The following is a 23,788-nucleotide window of genomic DNA, read 5'->3' as shown; positions in this document are numbered from 1 at the left end:
ATTTTTGTTGTTATGTCCTCGAATTTTGTTTTTGATCTTACCCAATCGTTCCTCTTTTTATCTGACAGTCGTATTTATACATAACATTGCTCTTTTCATTGCTCTTTCCGTTGTGGCTAGTTTATTCATATTTGCCGTGGTTAGGGTCCAGGTTTCACATCCATATTCCATATATATCATGATAGGAAGGATGCACTGGTTGAACAATTTGCTCTGCAAGTATTGGGGTATTTTGCGGTTCTCAAGTATTTAACTAAGTTTTCCAAACCCTCCTCATGCTAGTCTTGCTCTCCTAGTAATTTTCGCACTTTGGTTCTCTTTGGTAAGTTTCAGGGTTTGGCCTAAGTAGATATATTCCTGGACTTTTTCTATCTCACTGCAATTTACAGTTATTGGTCTGGGATCATCTGTGTTTGTCATTATTTTTGTTTTTCTCATATTCATTTTTAGGCCGACGTGTTGGGAACTGCCTGCGAATTTCTCAATCATAATTTGTAGTTCCTCGAATGAGCTCGCTATAAGCACAATGTCGTCATATCGTTAATGCCATAGGTTGACCAATTTGTAGTTTTGATATTACGTCTCCTTGTCTCACACCTCTCTTAACGGGGATGGGATTTGTATTTTCATCTAGTTGTACTATCATAGTTGCATTTTAATATATACAGGGGAACCTCGATAAGTCGGATTAATCGGGACCGCGGCCGATCCGGATTAGCCGGAGAATATGGTAAAAATAAATAAAACTCTTACAGATAAACTCCATTATAATTGCAAAAACAGTATTGTTTATTTCTTGGTAAAAACTTGGTCAAAGTGAAAAAATTTTTGTTTTGACTGATGAAAATCGGTCCGGGTTAGCCGGACTTCCGGGTTATCGGAGGCCGACTTATCGGGGTTCCACTGTATTATGTATTAGTCGTCTATATCAGGAATATATTTTACAATTTATTAATATCTTGTTCTATTGCCCACGTGTCGATACTATCCAACGCCTTTTCATAGCCTACAAAGGCAAGAAATACGGGTATATATAGTAATGTAGTAAATGTAGTGACATATTTATATAATTTACGATATTGCCTTAAAAATATTAATTTTGTGTTTTCTTTTTTAGAAGTTGTTAATTTTAAGAGAACCTTGTACTGGGAATGGTAATCAAATTATGGGGTTGTATATATGTTGATACAATTTGACTGGATCCAAGGATGCAAAGCCTGGAGGCAGCATGTGAGGAGGGTGAAGTAAGTAACATTTTTACTAGTGTAACCCTTACAAAGGTTATTGGCTAGCTCAGCCTGGCGTAGGTCCTGTGCTATGCCAAAATACATCACTTTTCCAAGGATCTAAGGGAGGTTAATCAATAAAATTCAAAGATAACTTCACATATTGGTTTATTAACATAGGTAAAATAAATCGGACAGTTTGTATATTAGTGCACCCTAATATTTATGTGCGTACTTTGGCATTGGATCCGAGCTTGACATGTAACACCGTTACCATATCCTCTATTTTTCATACTATCACATTACATAAAGTTGCATTTAAAAAATAGTTTTGAAACACCAATTAAGTAAAGTTTTTTATGTTGTTGTTTTCACTGATTTTGAAAAAATGTAAACGTTGAATTATCCACGTCCGTCTGTCCATCCGTCTGTCTGTCTGTAAACTCAATCCGTCATTATACCAGGTAGAATGACAAATGAGGTGTCAAATGAAAGCTTATAATGCAAGGATGGTACTAAAGGTGATAAATTTGACCTCGGCTGTTTGTACGTCTGTCCGTCCGACCGCGAATATAACTCCTCCGTCACTATACCAGAGAGAATGACAAAAGAGGTGTCAAATGAAAGCTTATAATCCAATGATGGTACTAATTGTGAGAAATTTGACCTACGCTGTCTGTCCGTCTGACCTAGGACTTCCTGTTTTATTATATTATTCGGCTTAATTATATTTTGATTTTATTAAATTTTATTATTCGACGCGCCACGACGAGAACAAATATATTATACTCCATCAAATTTATCACCTTTAGTACCATCCTTGGATTATTTTCTTTAAGCTTTCATTTGACACCTCATTTGTCATTCTACCTGGTATAATGACGGAGGAGTTATATCGCGGTCGGACGGACAGACGTACAGACAGCTTAGGTCAAATTTCTCACCTTTAGTACCATCCTTGGATTATAAGCTTTCATTCGACACCTCATTTGTTATTCTCCCTGGTATAATGACGGAGAAGTTTGTGTTTACGGACAGACAGACAGACGGACGGACGGACAGATGGACGTGGATAATTCAAAGTTTTCACATTATTTCAAAATTGGGTTCAATTTATACGTTCTTATAAAATTATTCTATTATTCTTGTAGATACATTTAACATTGATTGAAATTATGAAAGAAATAAACAAAAAAGTATGGCAACACTGTGAGGCACAAACATAAGATTCAGATGTAGATTACGTAGGGTGCACTAATATACAAGCTGTCCAGTAAATCAGATTTTATTGCATTTATTGCTATTTTAAAAGAAAAACTAAAGTTATTAATAAATGGAATTAATCGTCAAAGAAACTAATTGTTCAGTAGTACTTTGCTGACATTGGATTGCAAGAGGGCTACTTATCTGCGTTGGCTCCGGCGACGGGCCTCCGCTGCCGTCCTCAGACCTTGGAGGGACTTCGGCTCCCCGTAGCCTCTGGTGGTTGGAGGTGTTCTCAGATGCGGACCCTCATTGCGATATCGTCGGCACCGTCGGAATTTATTCCATACTTTTACATCATACTGTATAGCATATATGAAGACATACTTATGAATTACCTACATAAATCGTTTATTTTAGAACTGACCACAACCTGTAAATGTAACAAAACCAATTCTACATAAAACTAAAATATATAATTAAAATAATTCAAGGTCCATTGTAAAATCCATCACCGTGTTTATTGTTTTCTACACTCACTGACAAAAATAATGCATATTTTGAAATTACATTGTGAAATAAAATTTTTTGTGCTGCCCCCAGTGTCATATAATAGAAATAGAATTTGTTTTCCGAATGCAATGTTTTAATGTATCAAATAAATGGTAATATAATCGGATTTAAATTTAATATGGGCTATGTGGTGGCAAATATAATTTTTAAATTGAATCTCATTAAGGTAACTATTCACTATTCTACCGACATAAAGACCTGCGTCATGGTGCATTAACTCGAATTTGTTATCCAATATGGCTGGCAAATGGCAAAACATGATCTTCTAAAATGTTTTTAATGTACATATCAGCTATAATTCACCCAATCATCAACAAGTTCGGTATCTCCTTTCCAAGAAATACCACTCCATAGCACTATGCCGCCACCACCAAATTAACACTCTGTATGAGGTTTCATCTGGCATACCGTTCACCATTTGGAAGCAAGATTTACAAAACTTCGTCTACAGAAGAGTTGGCGAACAGTATGTCAGTTGTAACCTCATACAGAGCGTTAGTTTTGGTGGTGGCGGCATAGGGCTACGGAGCGGTATTGCTTTGAAAGGACATACCGAACACGTGGAGGTGATATGACAACTGATATGTACATTGAAAACATTTAAGAAGTTCATGTTTTGCCATTTGAAAGCCATATTGGATGATATGTTGGTGCTAATGCACGTCTTCATAGTGAATACTTACCTTGATGAGATTTAATTTAAAAATTATACTGGCCAGTATATAGCCCAGATCAGATTTAAATCCGATTATAGCAATTTATGTGATACTTTAAAACATCGCATTCGTAAAAGAAATCCTATTCCTATGATACAGGCGGGCTAAGATTAGCAGCACAAAAAATTCCATTCCACATGCACATGCAATATTTTTGTCCCTAAGTATATAAATATCGCATAACGGTAAATTTTGTTTTAGCATTCGGTTAAAAGGTTTAAGTCAAGCCACCCCGTCTCACCTCTGCTACGCCCCCAGGAACCTTCGACATCTGCATCGGCTTCGACTTCTCAAGAAATCACAGAAAATCCTTGTGGGAAACCTCCCATCGATATTTTCGCAAAACTTTTAGAACTGTACGAAGAAGAAAATGGCGGAAGTAGCAGCGGAGATGGAGAAGAAAGCGAAGAAGAGGAGGAGGAAAAAGAATATGACGAGAGATATGCCAAACCAATAGATAAATTGGTAAGTAAACTAATCTTTGTAAAATTTTCAGTATTTCTACATATTTATATGTATTTTATTTTTTAAAACGTAGACACTCGTTTCATATTATTTTTTAAAAGATACTACATTTTGTAGAGCCTGCAATGGTGTTAAGAATAATCATTTATTTAATTCAATTGTTTAGTTTAAGAAACTCTTTGTTACGCAATGTTGAGAGGAAGAGCAAAAACTGCTTGTTTTAGATATATTTTGCAGTATGTTGTGTGTAAGACATAAGACCAATTCTCTAATAGTCGACTTAGAAATAAGGATACTAGTTTTTGTTTGTACTTGGAGATGGAGTTATCAGCTCCAAAGCCTCGTTATAAGCGGATCTCGTTATATCAGACAACAATAATATTGAAATGTTTTGATGCCTCTTACGTAGTTTATTAGGTGTCGATGGTCAACCTGAACAATGAGAGGTAAATCGTAAATTTCCTACAATACTCAATATTGGTCGATAAAGGAAGAAGTTTATTACAGGCGGTGAAGTATGTTACAGCACTGGCCTCGATAATAACACATATGTTGGGCCTTTCTATATACAGGTAGTTGGGGTATTTTGTTATAGCCATTACTGCGCTAAAAACAAGTAAAAAACATATTCTTCGATTTCATTTTTCCTCGTTATAACCAATTATGGCTCGGTATAGAGGTGTTATAGTTCAATAGGAATTTCATGGGGTCATTTAGTGTACCTCGTTATAAGCGAAACCTCGTAATATCCGTGTTCGTTATAGAGAGAGTCCACTGTATAACTACTGAAAACAGTACATTTATTTTGATTTCTATCTTTATAAAATGTTGTTTTATCTAGTATAGGGTAAAATAATAAATATTCTTTTTTGTTACAGATAAAATATAAACCTCTGCTCTTAGAGAAACTCGTAGCTAAAGAAAGACTGAACACATTGATTTTAAATCTTTATCCTGGTAACAAAGGTTATTCATTGGCATTCAGGTCATTATCTCGTACCGATCCTAGTTATACTGAAGATACTGCCAATATGATAGAAACCAAACTGTGGCCTTATGAAGAGGACGATCTTCTTCGATACATAGATAACGAAGAACTTCCACCTTTTATTGTAGACATTTTAGAACAGCAGTTTAGTTACCTTTTTTACAGTGGGTGCATCATAGCTGAAGTTAGAGACTATAGATTGGCTTATCCACATTTCAAATGTGATATTCATCATGTTCTACTTAGGCCTACGTCAATGGTAAGTTCTTAAGTGAAGGTAAAGTGCATCAGTATGTTCAATCACAAATTAATCCATAATTTGTAATCTTACATTAATCTTAACTTTCTAAATTTTTATAGTCTCACTGTGTATAATTGTGAAACATATCGATTAATAGCTAACTTAGAGTTTATTCAACTTTCTGCAAATTAAATAAATTACCAAATAGTGTTATTTCTAATTCTGGACCTCGGATGTAAACTACACTATGTCGACATGGTGTTATTTTGAACACGTTCCTTTAATCCAGTTATTTTATTAGTTGGATTATACAAATTGGTTATATATTATCATTAAAATATGATATGGTCATATTGTCTTTCAATCAATTATGGTAAATAGGGTGTTAGTAAATAAGTATGAAAAACTTTAAGGGCTAATTCTACATGAAGAAATAATGCTTTATAGAAGAAATTGCTCTATAAACATATGTCCGCAAATGCTTCTTTTCCGAGATACGGGGTGTTGAAATATTTATTTAAAACTGCCAATTTATTTATTGCTCTAAGACCAATTGAGCTATGAAAATAAAATTTGGTGAGTTTTACGAGGTAGTTATTGCGCATTTTTTTACATACATTTATTCCGATAGGTGAATTGCCGGAATTTAATTAAAAATGAATATAATAAAACAAACGGTAATTTTATTGTTGTAACGAAAATGTGTTTCGTTTAGGTCTCTCGGAGAGGGTCGAGTCGGTGTGCGTGTGAACCGTTCGCATGCTGTGTAGTGACTGAAGAAAACAACCACAAACGATGATAATGTTTGTATTCCTTTTCCCCTGACCAGATGAGCAAATAAATCACTAGGTCTGCTGTCTACTTTCGCAGTTTTAAGAAAAACAATTTCGAATACATAGTGAGTTGTTGACACAATAATTGTCTGATAAAGTACTTAATTAATGAGGGTGCAGCTTGTTGCACCGCACAGACGAAAAACAGATGTGACAGGGTAAAGCCATGTCTCTTAACATTTGTATTCGAATGACTAACGCTGTTTCGTTTTTGAGAAAAAATATTAAAATTAAAATTAGCAAAAATAGTAATTAAAGCGTATCGCTATACATTTAAGAATTTTGTATTCATCATCGGCGCGCATACGGGTAATAGTCTGAATTTTTTTAAAGAAAAAAATAGTACGCCACTGAGATATTTCAAACTAAAAATTATTTTTAAATTCCACGTTTAATTTTTGATAAAAAAACCTCTCTTGCCTTTTTTCACATGGTGCATTGTTTTTATACAGAAAAATAAAACATATTGACGCGTATTTTTCGTTTCTTAATACAATATTAAGAAATATCCAATATAATAATACTAAACTGGAGCAATAACAGAAAATATTACTAATACGTTTTTAACTAGGTGCAGAGCTGCAATACATGTTAAAAATTACCTCCTTTAGAGGTTACAAAAGAATTTTATATTCATCATTATCGCGCGTACGGGTAATGGTCTGAATTTTTTTTAAGAAAAAAATAGTACGCCACTGAGATATGTCAAATTAAAAATCATTTTTGAATTGCTTGTTCAATTTATGACAAAAAATCTTTCTTGCCTTTTTTCATATGCGGTGCCGTTTTTATGCAAAAAAATAAAACATCTTAACGTTTGCAAAGTATTTGAACTAAGTTTCTATGCATATGGAAACTACCTCAAATACTTTGTAAACGTTAAGATGTTTTATTTGTTTTGTACAAAAACGGCGTCTCGTATGAAAAAAAGGTTTTTTGTCGTAAATTTAAAAGAATGAAGAAAGATTTTTTGTCGTAAATTTAACAAGGAATTCAAAAATGGTTTTAGTTTGACATACCTCAGTGGCGTCCTATTTTTTCTTAAAAAAATTCAGACCATTACATGTACGCGCCAATGATGAATATAAAATTCTTCTGTTACCTGCAAAGGAGATTATTTGAACATTTCTTGCAGTTTTGCACCTAGTTCAAAACTTAGTAATAATATTTTCTGTTATTGTTCCAGTTTAGTATTATTATATTGGATATTTCTTAATAATGTATTAAGAAATGAAAAATACGCGTCAGGATGTTTTATTTTTCTGCATAAAAACGTTGCACCATGTAAAAAAAAGAAAAAAAAAAAGGTTTTTTATCAAGAGTTTGGCGTGGAATTTAAAAATAATTTTTAATTTGAAATATCTCAGTGGCGTACTATTTTTTTCTTTAAAAAATTCAGACTATTACCCGTATGCACGCCAATGATGAATACAAAATTCTTAATTGTATGTAAAAAATGCGCAATAACTACCTCGTAAAACTCACCAAATTTCATTTTCATAGCTCAACTGGTCTTAGAGCAATAAATAAATTGGCAGTTTGAAATAAAAATTTCAACACCCCGTATCTCGGAAACAAAGCATTTGCGGACATATGTTTATAGAGCAAACCGGCATTATTTCTTCATGTAGAATTGGCCCTTAAAGTTTTTCATACTTATTTATTAACACCCTGTATATCAGATTTTTATTAACATCCTAAGTGCTCCAAACTTTGTTGCAAACACAGGCTAAACACAGTTGCTCGAAATGACATAGTGTAGTTTTCCTCCAAGGTCCTGAATTGTACTTCCTAGTGTTGCAATCGCTTCCTCGTTTAAATTGTAGTTGTAAGCTTTCAAAGTATTGATATAGTTCAAAGGTTTTTGTTACTCTGCTAAAGGCTTATTGACGAATTTTATATTTTGGGTGAGATTATAAATTAGTAGTCCGGACTATTTTGAGTCACAGTCTATTTAGAATAGTTACCTCAATACCGTTTTACAATGGCTCGCTACTTTTACTGTCAAGATTAAATAGAAAAGGTTAAAGGTGCAATACTGTCACACTTCACACTTATTTGCGATTCCCTCATTTTTTTCATTATTGAATTGTAGATCTTACTAACACAGTATAATAGTTTCTAAACTATAATCTCAATAAGACATGTAGTTCAGATCAAGTAATACATGAGATAATATAACTTTTCTATTACTGTGTCTCTGATTCATACCAAATAATAAGAATTGTCTTATGTATTTTTAGAGTATTGTGGCTGATATAAATAACATAATGGAAGAGAGATCAGACTGGAGTAATGAAGAAAAAGACCAACTCGAGAGCCAAATATTAATGGCAAACACACCAAGCTTATGTTTAGAGCCCGATAGTTCTATAGGCGACGAAATGACAGCAATATACAATAAACGTAGAATATGGGATCCCCACAAATTCAGACGATTATCTAAAAAATTCTCCCAAGTAACTGTTAACCGCAAAAGGAAATTGGACCAGTTTACTCATAGGCCTGGTTTAGAATTTTATGAATTTCTCACTAGATCCAGAAACAAACCAAAGATCGGTTCCTCGTCTATGTCAACTATTACTTCTAAATCTGTAAGGAAAAGCATAGATGAAATCAAACCAATACCAGTACCGAATTTAGAACCCCCACCTCTCGCCCCTCCACAAGAAGTCGTTATTAACGAATTTAAGCCCTATCAGCGACCAAAAGAGACCAGCGACTGCTTACCCCAACTTATAGAAGAATATATTTTAGAGACAGACATGCCTTCGAAGGATAAAGGAAATCCAAGGGTGTACCATATCAAGTTATCAATTCTGCAAAGACCTTCCGATTCAGAGTATTTAGGAGAACTTTACCTCGATAGGGATCACAAGAAAAACGAGCAAAATGGGGTGGCTTGTAGGTTTTCTTTAGGATCTCGTGCCAACGCTAATCGATACATTTACCAATTTACTGATATTTTCACGGAAAGCGGGAGAAAGTCTGTTAGAATCAGCTATAGGTCGAGTCCGGGGTACAAGGAAAGAGTAGCGCAGGCTCAGGCTCAAGCCCAAGCTCAGTTACGAGCTCAAAGTGCCAATCAACCTAATTTGCCTCAGCAGCATTTACAGCAGTTGACTCAAAGTTTGCATAATCAGACGTCTACGCCTGTAATCAATGGAACTGTTGTCAACACCGTAGGTCTGCAGAATCCAATTCAAAGTACTTCAAATGTTCCAATTTTGGTAAGTTTTCAAAACTGAATTAACAATAAGGTTTATTTTACTTAATATTTTTTTTACCTTAGTAGACATCGATCAAATGAATGTTTACTCTTTGATCAATTCCATCAATCTATGATCAAAATTCATTTTACAGATATATAAATTTAATAACAATAAACACATAAATAAATATATTTTATAAATACATATAAATCATTTTTTAAATTTTCAGCGAAGTCATTTGCAAGGACCAACAAAACCGTCTACTCAAGAACAGGCTATAAGTGCTTTGGCTACCAAACTAATGAATTCTGCACAGGAATTCCAAGCAGGTAAATATTAGATTTTCATTTTTGATCGACTTTGGTCAAATGTATGAGCAGTCTGAGCAATTCAATTGGTAGGTGAAGTTAAGTACTTCAGTAAAGTTTAAAGTAAATTATCGAAATCAATCGAATTTTGCATGCTGTTGCCTTTATTATTGTCGTAATATTTTTTGATGTAAGAAAGTGTTCCAAATTCTGCCATCCCATTGTTCTTCTTCTTTTTGTGTAGACATGACTCTGGTTTTTCAATGTGCCTCCAGTAAGTTCTTTTTCGTCGTTTTCGTGGTCTTCCCACTGATAGTCTTCCTATTGGGGAACCGTTTCTCGTATATCTGTACTTCTAGCTCTGTCTCGTAGTGTCGTACCATCGATTTTTCGAAGGGTTTTCATCTCTGCTGTTTCCAGCATCCTTTTTGTCCTCTCTGTGTCAGATCGTGTTTCTGCCGCGTATGTCATTATTGGTCTGATGACTGATTTTTTAAATTCTGCCTTTCATTTCTTTTCCGATATTTTTATTTCTCCATATTGTTTCATTTAGGAACCTGCAGCTCTGTTTGCTCTATTCACTTGATCTTCCACGTCTGTTTTGACCTTTCCGTAACTAGTAAATAGTGTTACGCTTAGATATTTAAACTCCATCACTTGTTATATTATCTGACCCTCCAGCTCTAATTCACATCTTATTGGATTTCCCATTTTTCTTCTGTTTAAATATCTGGTTTGGTTATTTTTATCTGTCCTCATAGCTGGTTCTATCTTGATTGCTTGGACAATCTATATTTTTTCCGCCTATCTTAATTTCCGACATATATCTAACAATAAAACACTGAAAACGTTTGTTTTCTATACTTCCACAAAATTTATTACAACTATCTGACTACAGCTGTTTCGGCAGAGTGCCTTTCTCAAGTGATATAGTTTACAATGTGTTTGCCTTTTTAAGTCTTCAACTGAAGAGGTTGAGGAGTGGGGAGCTGTTTGTCTCGAGTTGGTCATTCAGAATTATATCTGTATTTTTCAGTTTATTAATTTCCTTAGATTCTAAAAAAGATAGCTTAAGGCCTTTATTTTGAATATGCAGAATTTGAAACTTTTCATTGAAAGAATGATTATGATCTAGAAGGTGAAGTGCGTATGTAGAAGTGTCTGTTTTTCTATTGTTGAAAGCCCTTTTGTGTTCTGCTATCCGTTTGTCAAAAGTTCCGCCAGTTTGACCGATGTACGTTTTCGGACAGTCACCACACGTTAGTTTGTACACACCACTCTGTAGTTGCTTTCTCTTTCGGCTTTTATTGTTCTTAATATATTTGCTTAAGTTGTTGTTAGTTTTTCTTTCGTTCTTTCTTTCTTTTTTATGTATCTGGCTATTTTTGTTCTTATCTTCCCAGTATATGTGAGAGAGCAGAAGGTACTGGGTTCTTTCTGTAGTGGCGGATACACTAATTTCAGGGCTTTCTTATCGAGTTTTTGGTTTAAAATTTTGTTAACTGTTTGTTCGTTATAGCCGTTGTTTACTGCTATTTGTTTAATGATGTTTAGTTCTATCTCGAAGTTATTTTTTTGTCATGGGAATTTCTCTCAGTCTATGTATCATGCTATGGTAGGCTGCTAGTTTGTGTTGTGTAGGATGGGATGATGAATTGTGTATAATTGTGTCAGTATGGGTAGGTTTATGATATACGGAGAACTCATGTTTGTTGTGTAGTCTGGTAATCGTTACATCTAGAAAGTTTATGGAGTTATTCTGTTCTATTTCTATTGTAAACTGACAGAAATTCCCATGACAAAAAATAACTTCGAGATAGAACTAAACATCATAAACAAATAGCAGTAAACAACGGCTATAACGAACAAACAGTTAACAAAATTTTAAACCAAAAACTCCATAAGAAAGCCCTGAAATTAGTGTATCCACCACCACAGAAAGAACCCAGTACCTTCTGCTCTCTCACATATACTGGGAAGATAACAACAAAAATAGCCAGATACATAAAAAAGAAAGAAAGAAAGAAAGAAAAACTAACAACAACTTAAGCAAATATATTAAGAACAATAAAAGCCGAAAGAGAAAGCAATTACAGAGTGGTGTGTACAAACTAACGTGTGGTGACTGTCCGAAAACGTACATCGGTCAAACTGGCAGAACTTTTGACAAACGGATAGCAGAACACAAAAGGGCTTTCAACAATAGAAAAACAGACACTTCTACATACGCACTTCACCTTCTAGATCATAATCATTCTTTCAATGAAGAGTTTCAAATTCTGCATATTCAAAATAAAGGCCTTAAGTTATCTTTTTTAGAATCTATGGAAATTAATAAACTGAAAAATACAGATATAATTCTGAATGACCAACTCGAGACATACAGCTCCCCACTCCTCAACCTCTTCAGTTGAAGACTTAAAAAGGCAAACACATTGTAAACTATATCACTTGAGAAAGGCACTCTGCCGAAACAGCTGTAGTCACATAGTTGTAATAAATTTTGTGGAAGTATAGAAAACAAACGTTTTCAGTGTTTTATTGTTAGATAAAATGAACTTCCATCAAGTAACGGTCGAATCCATCAATTATTCCGACATATATCTTCGTAATCCTTATTTATTCAGATTCATTTTTAGTCAGATAGCATTTTTCTAACGTTACACGCTTATGATTTTTTGTGAAAGCCAATTGCATTACAAATACCCCTCTCGCATTTACCTTTTTTATATTAAATATTATTTCTCCTAAAATCTCAGCTTGCTTCAAATATGTTTTTCCAAAATTAAAAAAGCCTTTTTGAATTGGACACAGTAGTTCGCTATCTATAAGATGTTGCCTGATATGAGTATTTATTGCGTTGTTATCGGCTCCATAATATTGTAGCGGTTATTTACTGTAATTACTTCTAATTACAATAAAACTAGCGGTTCGTAATTTATATACGACTTTATTTTTTATTTATACAAGTTTACTTTACAAACTTTAGCTTAAGACTAACTCTATTTACAAATATGTCCTATTTATATATGCGATACAGATATTCCAGAAATATCTATATATCTCCAGCTATGTCCATGTGACCGCTTGCACGTCATCGGCGCTGCATCGGCGTATCTCGAAAGATCGATAGTGTTCTGTCTGTGCGGAGACGGGAGCTGGTATACGAGGGTAGGTCAATAATTATTTTGTTACACTGCTCCCCTCTTAAGATCTGAGCGTCCCGATCAGCAACTCTAGATGGCCCAGGATGGCGGAATCTACAGGATTCTCCAGCTCTGCATACACCCCTAGAAAAGAAGTAACAGTCTACTGTCTTTGAAGGGTATGACATCTTCGGGTTCATGCAACACACAGTAATCCGTACGCCAGTTTCTCTGAAGATCACTTCCAGCATGCTTCTCACAATCTTCCAATCCAGATTTTCTACTGCATGGCCTATTTTTGGTAAAGCCAAATCTTTGATGTCATAATTACACACGATTTTCTTCAAATTACATAGAGCACGCCATATGTTCTCATAGCTTGGCGTGTCCGTATAAGACTTCCTGGTCACCATATACAGCAAAGATCGAGGACCATCTTCCAATCGCAGTACTCTTCCAATTTTAGGCTGCTGATTTCGTAACTCGTCCAGGCGGCCGAACTTTCTATTGAATACGGACGAGATTCCTTTAGTCATCTCGAGGTCTTGGGCAACACAGTGGGCTAGAGAGACGTTTTCTGGAACACCAAACAGATCTTGCTGAACTTCTGTGGTCACGCCGAATCTAGCACTCTTTCTTTCTGCGTAATTTGACATAAATTCCTTAAAACTTGGCTGTGCGGCATCTTTCATTTCCTGTTGGAGGACTCGGGCTTCTTCTGTTTCATTGGAGCCAGCATATGGTGCAAGACGATTTATGTGAATAACTTTTGGTTTACCGTTTGGCAACTTCTTAATTCTGTATATTACGTCATTTATTTTCTTCTTAACTTCATACGGACCTTCCCATTGTCTTTGCAGTTTAGGACACAGGCCTCGACGACGTTGTGGATTATAAAGCCAGACAAGATCACCTACTTCGAAGCTTTCATTCTTGCAGCGAGAATCATATTGATCTTTCATTCTGTCACTGGCTATCTGGATGTGTTGTCGGGCAAGTTCATGAATGTTGTTCATTCGTAACTTCAGGCGGTCTACGTATTCTTCGCCTGCAACATATTCCTCGGAAGGTCTGCAGCCAAACTCTAGGTCGCAGGGCAAACGAACTTCACGACCCAACATCAGGCAGGTTGGTGTTTGACCTGTAGTTTCATTCACGGCCGAGCGGTAGGCCATCAGGAATAAATGAATGTGTTGGTCCCAATCTCGCTGATGTTCAGATACAACTTTGGACAAGTGTTTACCCATCGTTCGGTTCATCCTCTCGACCATCCCATCTGATTGAGGATGCAGGGGTGTTGTTCTGGTCTTATTGACACCAATCAATTTACAAACGTTTTGGAAAAGAGCTGACTCAAAGTTTCGCCCTTGGTCGGAGTGGATCTCCAAGGGAACACCAAATCGGCTGAAGAATTCTTTAACAAGTACCTCTGCAACGGTAGCAGCTTCTTGATTTGGTAATGCATAGGCCTCGGTCCATTTCGTAAAATAATCCATGGTTACCAGGATGTATTTATTTCCAGCATCAGTTTCTGGAAATGGACCTGCAATGTCGATTGCTACTCTTTCCATAGGACTGCCAACATTGTACTGTCTCATGGGTGCTCTCTTTTTACCAACTGGACCATTACCGGATGCACACAGTTCACATTTCTGGCACCATCTTCTTACATCATCTTTACAGTTCACCCAATAGAACCGTTCTCGAACCTTTTGCAGAGTCTTCGTAATACCAAAGTGTCCACCTGATGTACCGTCATGCAACTGACGCAATACTTCTGACACTTTACTTTTAGGTACAATCAACTGAAGCTTAGATTCTGTACCATCATCGTTCTCAAAGGTTCTGTACAGAAGATCATCTTTTAGTATCAGGCAATTCCATTGGCTCCAGTAGGCCTTGACTTCCGGACTACATACACTAATGTTTTGCCAACTAGGTCTCTCACCTCGACGCATCCAATCCAATACTCTTTTTATACATGGATCGTCTTCTTGGGCTTCTTGTAACTGTTGTGGCTGCCATTGCTCATTAACGACGGTAGTTCGTCTCACAGGGCAAAGCTGTTCATGTACTTTAAGCCGGTGATTACAACTTTCACTGCATGGCCGTATCGAGGAAGCATCTGTATTTGAACCAACTCTTCCAGCCCTCTTCATGCGTCTCTTCGGCATCGTGTCACGAATCACCCTCCGTACCATTTCCACCAAACGTTCATCTTTTCTCTTATCGCCTTTTTCCACGGTTATTACTCGATTGTTTCGTGAAGCTTGGCTAGCTGCTTCGTGTTCCAAGGCAATAGCAAGTGCTTCATCTAAAACTTTCGGTCTTGCTAGTCGTAAAGATTTCTGTAGTTCACTATCTTTCAGCCCATTGACAAAGGTATCTACCGCAATTTCTTCTAAAACGGTGTCTGGCACCTCCGGATAAGCCAACCGCACCACACGAGCCACATCTGCTTCAAATTCTTGCAGATTCTCACTTGCTCGTTGACTTCTACTTCGCAGTTGGGCTTTGTATACTTGTTGTAGATGGGCATCTCCATAGCGTTTTTCTAGACGAGTGTACAAGGTCTGGTAACAATTTTCTTGACCCTTGGGAATTGACCTTAATATATCTGCAGCATCACCTCGTAAAGCAGCAGTCAAGGAAACAGCCTTTTCTTGTTCGGTCCAATGATTGGCGGTCGCAATAGCTTCAAATTGTTTAAGGTATATGGACCAAGAGGACTTTCCATCAAATGGTGGTAATTTGAATCTCATATTATGCGACGTTTCGTCTCTCGGTAGTTCATCTTTCACCACAGGATCTAACGCTGCTGCATTAACTGATGGTTGTACTTTTGTATCGGTTATCATGCTCTCTAGTTGTTTGATCTTTTCTTCTACGGTCTCTACACTTTTCTGCATCTTATCGAATGTTCTAGAAACTTCTTCAAATTTCTCGTCGTTCTGTCTACAAACTTCTTCAAGTTTTTCGTTGTTTTGTCTACAGACCTCTTTAAAAGTTTCGTCAATCTTTTGCGAAACACTTTCGAATTTCTCATTGTTTTGACTACATACGTCTTTAATTATTTGAGAAGTCTCATCGAATCTTTTAGCAACATTTTCGAATTTATCGTCGCTTTTTCTACAAGTTTCATCAATCTTTTGAGAAGTCTCGTCGAATCTTTTAGCAACATTTTCGAATTTATCGTCGCTTTTTCTACAAGTTTCATCAATCTTTTGAGAAGTCTCGTCGAATCTTTTAGCAACATTTTCGAATTTATCGTCGCTTTTTCTAGAAGTTTCATTGATCGTTTCAGAAACAGTTTTTAATTTCGATAAGATTACTTGTTCTGCTGACTGGAAGTGGAACGTCTCTGGGTCATCTCCGTTCTTCGTGAGGACATCCTTGAGTCGTGCTTGTAGGACTATCTTGCACCCACTGCTGTCTAATTCGTACTCTTCTAATTGTTCACGGAGCTGTTTTATGGTCAGTTCTTGTAGCAACATCTTTGGTCGGCACACACGTACTTTTCAAAATGTCTAAGTCTTTCCGAATACCGAACAATCAACGCACTTCAATTATTCCCGACGAATAAAGTTCAAAAGTCTTTCCGAATACCGAACAATTAACGCACTCCGATTATTCCCGACTAATAAAGTTCAAAAGTCTGTTTTTTCACTTTTCATTTATTTACACTCCACACCGTTAACACCACTGTAGCGGTTATTTACTGTAATTACTTCTAATTACAATAAAACTAGCGGTTCGTAATTTATATACGACTTTATTTTTTATTTATACAAGTTTACTTTACAAACTTTAGCTTAAGACTAACTCTATTTACAAATATGTCCTATTTATATATGCGATACAGATATTCCAGAAATATCTATATATCTCCAGCTATGTCCATGTGACCGCTTGCACGTCATCGGCGCTGCATCGGCGTATCTCGAAACATCGATAGTGTTCTGTCTGTGCGGAGACGGGAGCTGGTATACGAGGGTAGGTCAATAATTATTTTGTTACAATATTTTCTTAGACTCTTAATGCTGTATAATGATATATCATCATCAGCCTCTCTCGATCCACTGGCCTATGCTGGACATAGGCCTCCCCTCTTTGTCTCCAAAGTGTTCTATCTTGTGCTTTCTGTATCCAGTTTTTTGTTGTTTTTCGTAAGTCGTCTTGCCATCGTGTTGGTGGTCTTCCTCTGCTACGTTTATCGGCTCTTGGCCTTCATTCAACTAGTTTGCGAGTCTATCGTCCGTTCTTCATACTGGCAACGAGTCCAGCCCATTTCCATTTTAAGTTACAGCTTCTTTCAATGACGTATATGCCTTTGATCACAATAGAGATCTTGGTAGATCTTCGTTTCTAATCCTGTCTCGTAGAGTAGCCCCTATCATTCTTCTTTGTGTCATTCTTAGTTCTTGTGCGTTTTTCTTTGTGAGCGATAATGTTTCTGCACCATAGGTCATCACCGGTAGCACACAGTGGTCGAAAACTTTTTTCTTCTAAGCTCCGTCTGCTGCCCATCCTTGTAATATTCTTCTGGATACTTCGTTTGTTTGATCGTCCTTGTATAAGGATATATACAGCATATATTTTCAAATTTATTTCGAATAAAAATTGATCTTCACTTTTGTTTAATTTGCAGAAAGTGCCAAAAAAGAACAACAACAGCAACAACAGCAGCAGCAACAGCAACAACAGCGCCAACAGCAACAACAGAAGTTAGCGAGTAGTAATACGATTAGTCCTCCTCAAATGTCACCTCAGCAAATTCAAACGCTAAACCAAAAAATCTTAGCGCGCAAGATGACCCTTCCGAATGTAGCAAACGCGCGCGTTCTCAGTCACAATAACCTAATAGCTCTCAATAATAATCGAATGAACTTGCAGGAATTGCAGCTGGGGCAACAGCAGCCGCAAACTATAACTCTGACTTCAGTTAATAGTAGCAACTATCCTAGCTTTACTACGGTTCCTGTGAAACAACAAGTGGTTAATCAAAGAATCATAGGTAGTAGTACTAGCGATAGTAATAAGTCTGCGCTATCCGCGTTGTTAGTGGGTACACCGGCAGCCGATAGGCCAGATATCGTAGGACCTAATACGAATTCGTTATTATTAGAAAAATTAGGGGATTCGCCGACTAGTTCGCAACAGACACATTTTATACAAAGTCCCAAGAGTAATCAACAGTTTATGGTACAATCTCCGAAAGGGAACACTATGTCGAGTCCTCCGCCTCAAACAGGCGGGACGATAAACGTGCAGGGTCTAAACATTGCCCAATTACAAAGTATACCGGGTATTCAAGTTCAATTGCAGGGCTTCGCTCAGCCTATATCGCTTTCGCTTAATGTTTCTTCGACGGGAAATATCCAAGGACATCCCACGAGTTTGATAGTTTCTTTACCAGTTACTACTGCCACTCAGACTTCTAATACGGTAACCCAGGCAGCCGGTAGTAGTAATGTAAGTGGCGTGAACAATTTGGGAGTGACTCCTCAGACTGTGGTGTTGGCCAACGCTGGTACATCTAATTTAGGTGAGTAATTTTTTCAAACTTAATCCTATTTTATCGTACCTCTCCAACTTTTTCTGAGTCCCTCCAATTTTATCACATCTATCCAATTTTTTCTGAGACCCTTCAATTTTATCATATCTCTCCAATTTTTTCTGAGCCACTCCAATTTTGTCGTAAATCCCTGACTCCTATTTTATCGTATCTCTCAAATTTTTTTGAGTCCTTCCAATTTTTTTGAGTCCCTCCAATTTTGTTGTACCTCACAGTAATTTTTTTTGCCTCTCTCCTATTTTATCGTATCTTTCTCCAATTTTTTCTGAGTCCCTCCAATTTTTTCGTGTGTCTCTTAAATTTTTTCTTAGTTTCTCCAATTTTATCATATCTCCAATTTTTTCTGAGTTCCCCCAATTTTAATATATCTCTAATTTTTCTGAGTCCCTAATATTTTGTCGTACCTCCCTGTAATTTTTCCTGACTTTCTCCTATTTTATCGTATCTCTCCAATCGAGAATCGAGTCCCTCCAATTATATCGTGTCTCTCTAATCTTTTCTTAATTTTATTTTATCTCCAATTTTTTCTGAATTCCTCCAATTTTATCATATCTCTCTCCAATTTTTTCTGAGCCCCTCCAATTTTATCGCATCTCCCTGTAATTTTTTTTGACACCCTTCTATTTTATCGGGAGTAAACCTATTCACACACATTCACTGTTTTTCGTACTATTCGTTGTATCATTCTAAAAATTTTTCTGCTTATTTCTAGTTCTTTAAGTGAATTATACAGCTCCTTCCTTTTTACTTTATGAAATGCTTGTTTAAAGTCTATAAATAATATCATGGTCGGTTTTTCGTACTGATAGCTTTCCTCTAGTATCTCCTTCATCAAGAAAATCTACTTTGTTTTTGAAATCAACTGAGTCGCAAGAAGGTCCCGAAATGTTATGTGTGATTTATTATATTATATGATTGTGAGACATGGACGTTAAAAATCACAATGCTAAACAAATTAGAAGCATTCGAATTATGGTTCTATCGACGAATCCCAAAGATATCGTGGGTTTCACACACTTCCAATGAAAATTTTCTGCTAATGATGAATTCAGAACGTGTACTCACAAACATAAAGAGGAAAAAATAGAATACTTCGGTCGCATAATTATTAGAGGACCTACATACCATCTACTTCGTTTTATAATACAATCAAAGGTGAAGGGAAAGAGATGGATTGGTCGAAAGAAACTTTAATGGTTGCGTTATATTAGACAATGGTGTGAAACCACAGACAACGGAACCTAAAAGAAGAATATGCTATTTTTGAGAAGCCTTTTGTCCTGAATGTGTTTTTCATTTATGCCTCTCATTATTTTTTAAAGATCTTTCTCATTCATATCTCGAATTTCTTCTTGTCATCCGGATTGTCTTTATTTGTGCCCCTTTGCACCCTAGAATATTTTGTCAAGCCTTATTTATGCTAATTTTGACGTTTCACATTGGTCTTGTACTCCTTCCTATTAACTTTTCTTCTTCTTCAGGTGCCATCTCCGCTACGGAGGTTGGCAATCATCATAGCTATTTTAATTTTTGAGGCAGTAGCTCTAAATAGTTGTTTTGAGCTGCATCCAAACCATTCTCTCAGGTTCTTCAGCCATGAAATTCGTCTTCTGCCGATGCTTCTTCTGCCATCTATCTTTCCCTGCATTATGAGTCGCAGGATGCCATACTTCTCGCCCCGCATCACATGTCCGAGGTACTGTAGTTTTCTTTCTTTAATTGTTAGTTCAACTTCCTTCTCTTTACCTATTCTTCTCAGTACTTCATTGTTCGTAACTCTATCTACCCAGGAAACCCTCATAATTCTTCTATACGTCCACATTTCAAAGGCGTTAAGTCGTCTCATTGTCTCTACATTTAACGTCCATGATTCCAGTCCATAGTATAGTACACTATATACGTAGCATTTTGTTAGGCGTACTTTAAGAGCTAATGTTAAATCTTTACTACATAGGACCTTTTTCATTTTCATAAAATTAGAACGTGCTTTCTCGATTCTGACTTTGATTTCTGCAGTGTAGTCATTATTTTCGGTTATAAGTGTCCCTAGGTAAGTGTACTTTTTTACTCTTTCGATCTGCTGGCCCTCTACTATCAAGATTTCGTTAGTATTATGGTTGTTTTTACTAATTTTCATAAACTTTGTCTTTTTGATATTGAGAGAGAGTCCGTACTCCCTACTACACCTTACTATTTTACTCATGAGTATTTGCAGGTCTTGTAAATTATCGGCTATTATTACTGTATCATCTGCATATCTGATGTTGTTAACTAAGACTCCATTTACTCTTATGCCGACTGTTTCATCTTCCAGAGTTTCTCGCATTACCTCTTCAGAATAAGCGTTAAATAATAGAGGTGATAGTATGCAGCCTTGCCTGACTCCTCTTTTTATTTCCATTTCTTCAGATGTTTCTGTTTCAATTCTTACTATTGCTCGCTGATTGTAATAGAGATGTGTTATTAGTCTTAAATCTCTTTCATCTAGGTTTTTAGTTTTTAGAATTTCCATGAGTCGGTCATGTTTTATTTTATCAAACGCTTTATTGTAGTCTATAAAACAGACGTAAAGAGAACGGTTAACATCCAAACATCTCTGTGTCAGCACGTTGAAGGAGAATAATGCCTCTCTGGTGCCCATTCCATTGCGGAACCCATATTGAGTGTCACTAATATCCAGCTCCAGTTTAGAGTGTACTCTGGCGTGGATAATTTTCAGCAGAATTTTCAAGGTATGTGACATTAAGCTTATGGTTCGGTAGTCACTGCATTCTTTGGCATTCACTTTTTTTGGCAAACACACAAATGCTGATGTCAACATTTCTCTAGGGATGATTCCCGTAGTATAGATAGCGTTGAACAGTTCTACTATTATGTCCAGGTTTTTCCCGTTGACCAACTTTATCAGCTCGCTAGGTAATTCATCTGGACCAGCAGATTTATTGGTTTTCATAGAGTTTATTGCCTGACTAACCTCTGATTTGGATATCTCTGGGCCTACATCTCCGGTTTGGCTATCTACGGATGTACTAGCTTCTCTCTGGTCATGAAATAGTTCCTCGATGTACTCTTTCCATCGTCGTAGTTTTCGTTCTGTCTCTATTATAGTATTTCCGTTTTTGTCGAGCAATATATTTGAGGTTCTTCTATTTCCTATTCCGGCTAGTTCTTTGACTTTTTTATGTAGGTTGAAGTTGTCATATATGTTTTGAAGTTCTTCTATTTCTTTACATTTTTCAGAGAAGTAGGTTTCTTTAGCCTCCCTAATTTTTCTTCTTATTTGGTTTTGAAGCTGTTTATAGCGAGTCTTATTAATTGTTTTGTTTTTTCTTCTTTCATTCATCAACTCTAGAATTTCCTCCGTCATCCATTCTTCTTTCTTACATTTGGTTGTTGTAAGTACTTTCTTACTTGGATCTAATATAGAGGTTTTGAAGAATTGCCACTGTTGTTCTACGTTGCAATTATTTCTTGGGTTTCTATCTAGATTTGTGTTGATTTCATGTTTCAAATTTTCTTTTGTTTCTTCTGACTTAAGTTTCTGTATGTTAAGTTTATTGTTGTTGCGGCTTTTTTGCGTCTTTTTTAGTTGAAGTTGAAACCTAGCAATAAGAAGACTGTGATCAGAAGATACGTCCGCTCCTGGATATGCCTTTACTGCCTGAATTGAGTTTCGATATCTGTGCTTTATTAGGATGTAGTCAATTTGATTTCTGACGATTTTGTTGTCTTTGTCAGCTGGCGATTTCCATGTATAAAGGCGTCGCTTAGGTAATTTAAAGAATGTATTTGCGACTACAACATTATGTTCCTGGCAAAATTCTATTAGGCGATCCCCTCTGTCATTTCGTTCGCCAAGTCCATATGGCCCTACATTAGGGTAGCATTTTCCTTCGCCAATTTTTGCATTGAAATCACCCATGATCACTGTTATGTCTCTAGATGCTGTGAGCTGTAATGTTTTTTGAAGTTCGCTATAAAAGTTCTCTATTTCTTCTTCATTTTTGTCAGCAGTTGGCGCGTTAACTTTTAGCTGATAGTAAATATTACTGTCCTACAAATAGGACACTGTCACTTAAAGAGTCAAACTAATTGCTACTCACTTATGAAGCAAATGTTGACTACACTGTTATTTACACCTATTACAAAATTACGGTTTAAAATGATAAACTTCTAATTTTTAATCATTTTGCACATTTTTACTTAAAAATAAGAACAATCATTTTGCTGTTCTGAAGCTATTTTCTTGTGGCATTTTTATAATCAAGTATATTCAAATGGGAAATAAGCCACAATTTTACCTAAAAATGATTTTATTAACGTTTCGACGCCCAAGTCGGGTGTCGTTGTCAAAATACAAAATAATACTAAATAAACAAAAATGTTGTTGCTTAGTAAAAAATTCTTCTAATAATTTATTTAATCTGACTCATTTATATGGCAATTCAGACACGTATTATACATTTTAAAGTAGACGACTTTAAAATTATATTGCCAATATTGATGAGTTGCGTTCCTGGGACGACTTTACTAAAAGATAGTTCATTCGATTACATGAAATCAATCCCAACTCAAGAATATCCGCCACAAAAAATCATAGCATGTGATCTGTCTTTAAAAAGACAACCAAATGCAACGGTGGCACTGAAATTCTCGCGTTAGAGATTCCATAGTAAATCACGAGGGAAAACCAGGAAAAACCTCGTGAATCCCGACATCGTAAGTATTTGGGTTTACATTTAGTTTACTCTCAAAACTAATACCAAATTCTGACTTGATATTTTAAATTTTAAATAATACTAAAATACTAAATATGTACTAACTCAATATGTTACTGATTTACTAATTGTGGTATTTTCTTTCTATTGACTTCCTCCTTTAATATGGGTAACCACATCCTACTGCATTCTACCGAGGAATTTGCGACACAATTGGTTTCATTTAGCATAATTAGAGCCGCTTCTTTGATTTTTCTCTTTTTACTATCTGCTTCTTTTAAGACTATACTTGAATCTCTCCACTGAACTCTATGTTCATTATCCCATGCGTGTTGACATATTTGAGATCTATCAAAAAGAAAAAAAAATAGAGAATTTGATAGATCTCAAATATGTCAACACGCATGGGATAATGAACATAGAGTTCAGTGGAGAGATTCAAGTATAGTCTTAAAAGAAGCAGATAGTAAAAAGAGACATATCAAAGAAGCGGCTCTAATTATGCTAAATGAAACCAATTGTGTCGCAAATTCCTCGGTAGAATGCAGTAGGATGTGGTTACCCATATTAAAGGAGGAAGTCAA

At 36.0% G+C, this 23,788-nt stretch overlaps 1 protein-coding gene across 1 annotated transcript in view; it reads left to right on the top strand.

The window, feature by feature from the left end:
• LOC114331547 (transcription factor SPT20 homolog) overlaps nucleotides 1–23,788 on the top strand; it is a 66,422-nt gene that overhangs the window by 17,858 nt on the left and 24,776 nt on the right. Inside the window, exons 2-7 of the mRNA XM_028281145.2 lie at nucleotides 1,118–1,244; nucleotides 3,920–4,183; nucleotides 5,062–5,430; nucleotides 8,489–9,475; nucleotides 9,687–9,786; nucleotides 17,560–18,456. Of these exons, the coding sequence (XP_028136946.1) occupies nucleotides 1,209–1,244; nucleotides 3,920–4,183; nucleotides 5,062–5,430; nucleotides 8,489–9,475; nucleotides 9,687–9,786; nucleotides 17,560–18,456 (2,653 nt within the window). The 5' untranslated portion in view covers nucleotides 1,118–1,208. The remainder of the gene's footprint in view (nucleotides 1–1,117; nucleotides 1,245–3,919; nucleotides 4,184–5,061; nucleotides 5,431–8,488; nucleotides 9,476–9,686; nucleotides 9,787–17,559; nucleotides 18,457–23,788) is intronic.

The sequence above is a fragment of the Diabrotica virgifera genome, chromosome 6, assembly GCF_917563875.1.
Source record: "Diabrotica virgifera virgifera chromosome 6, PGI_DIABVI_V3a".
In the NCBI taxonomy this organism is placed as follows: Eukaryota; Metazoa; Arthropoda; class Insecta; order Coleoptera; family Chrysomelidae; genus Diabrotica; species Diabrotica virgifera.
This window is presented reverse-complemented; position numbering and strand designations above follow the sequence as displayed.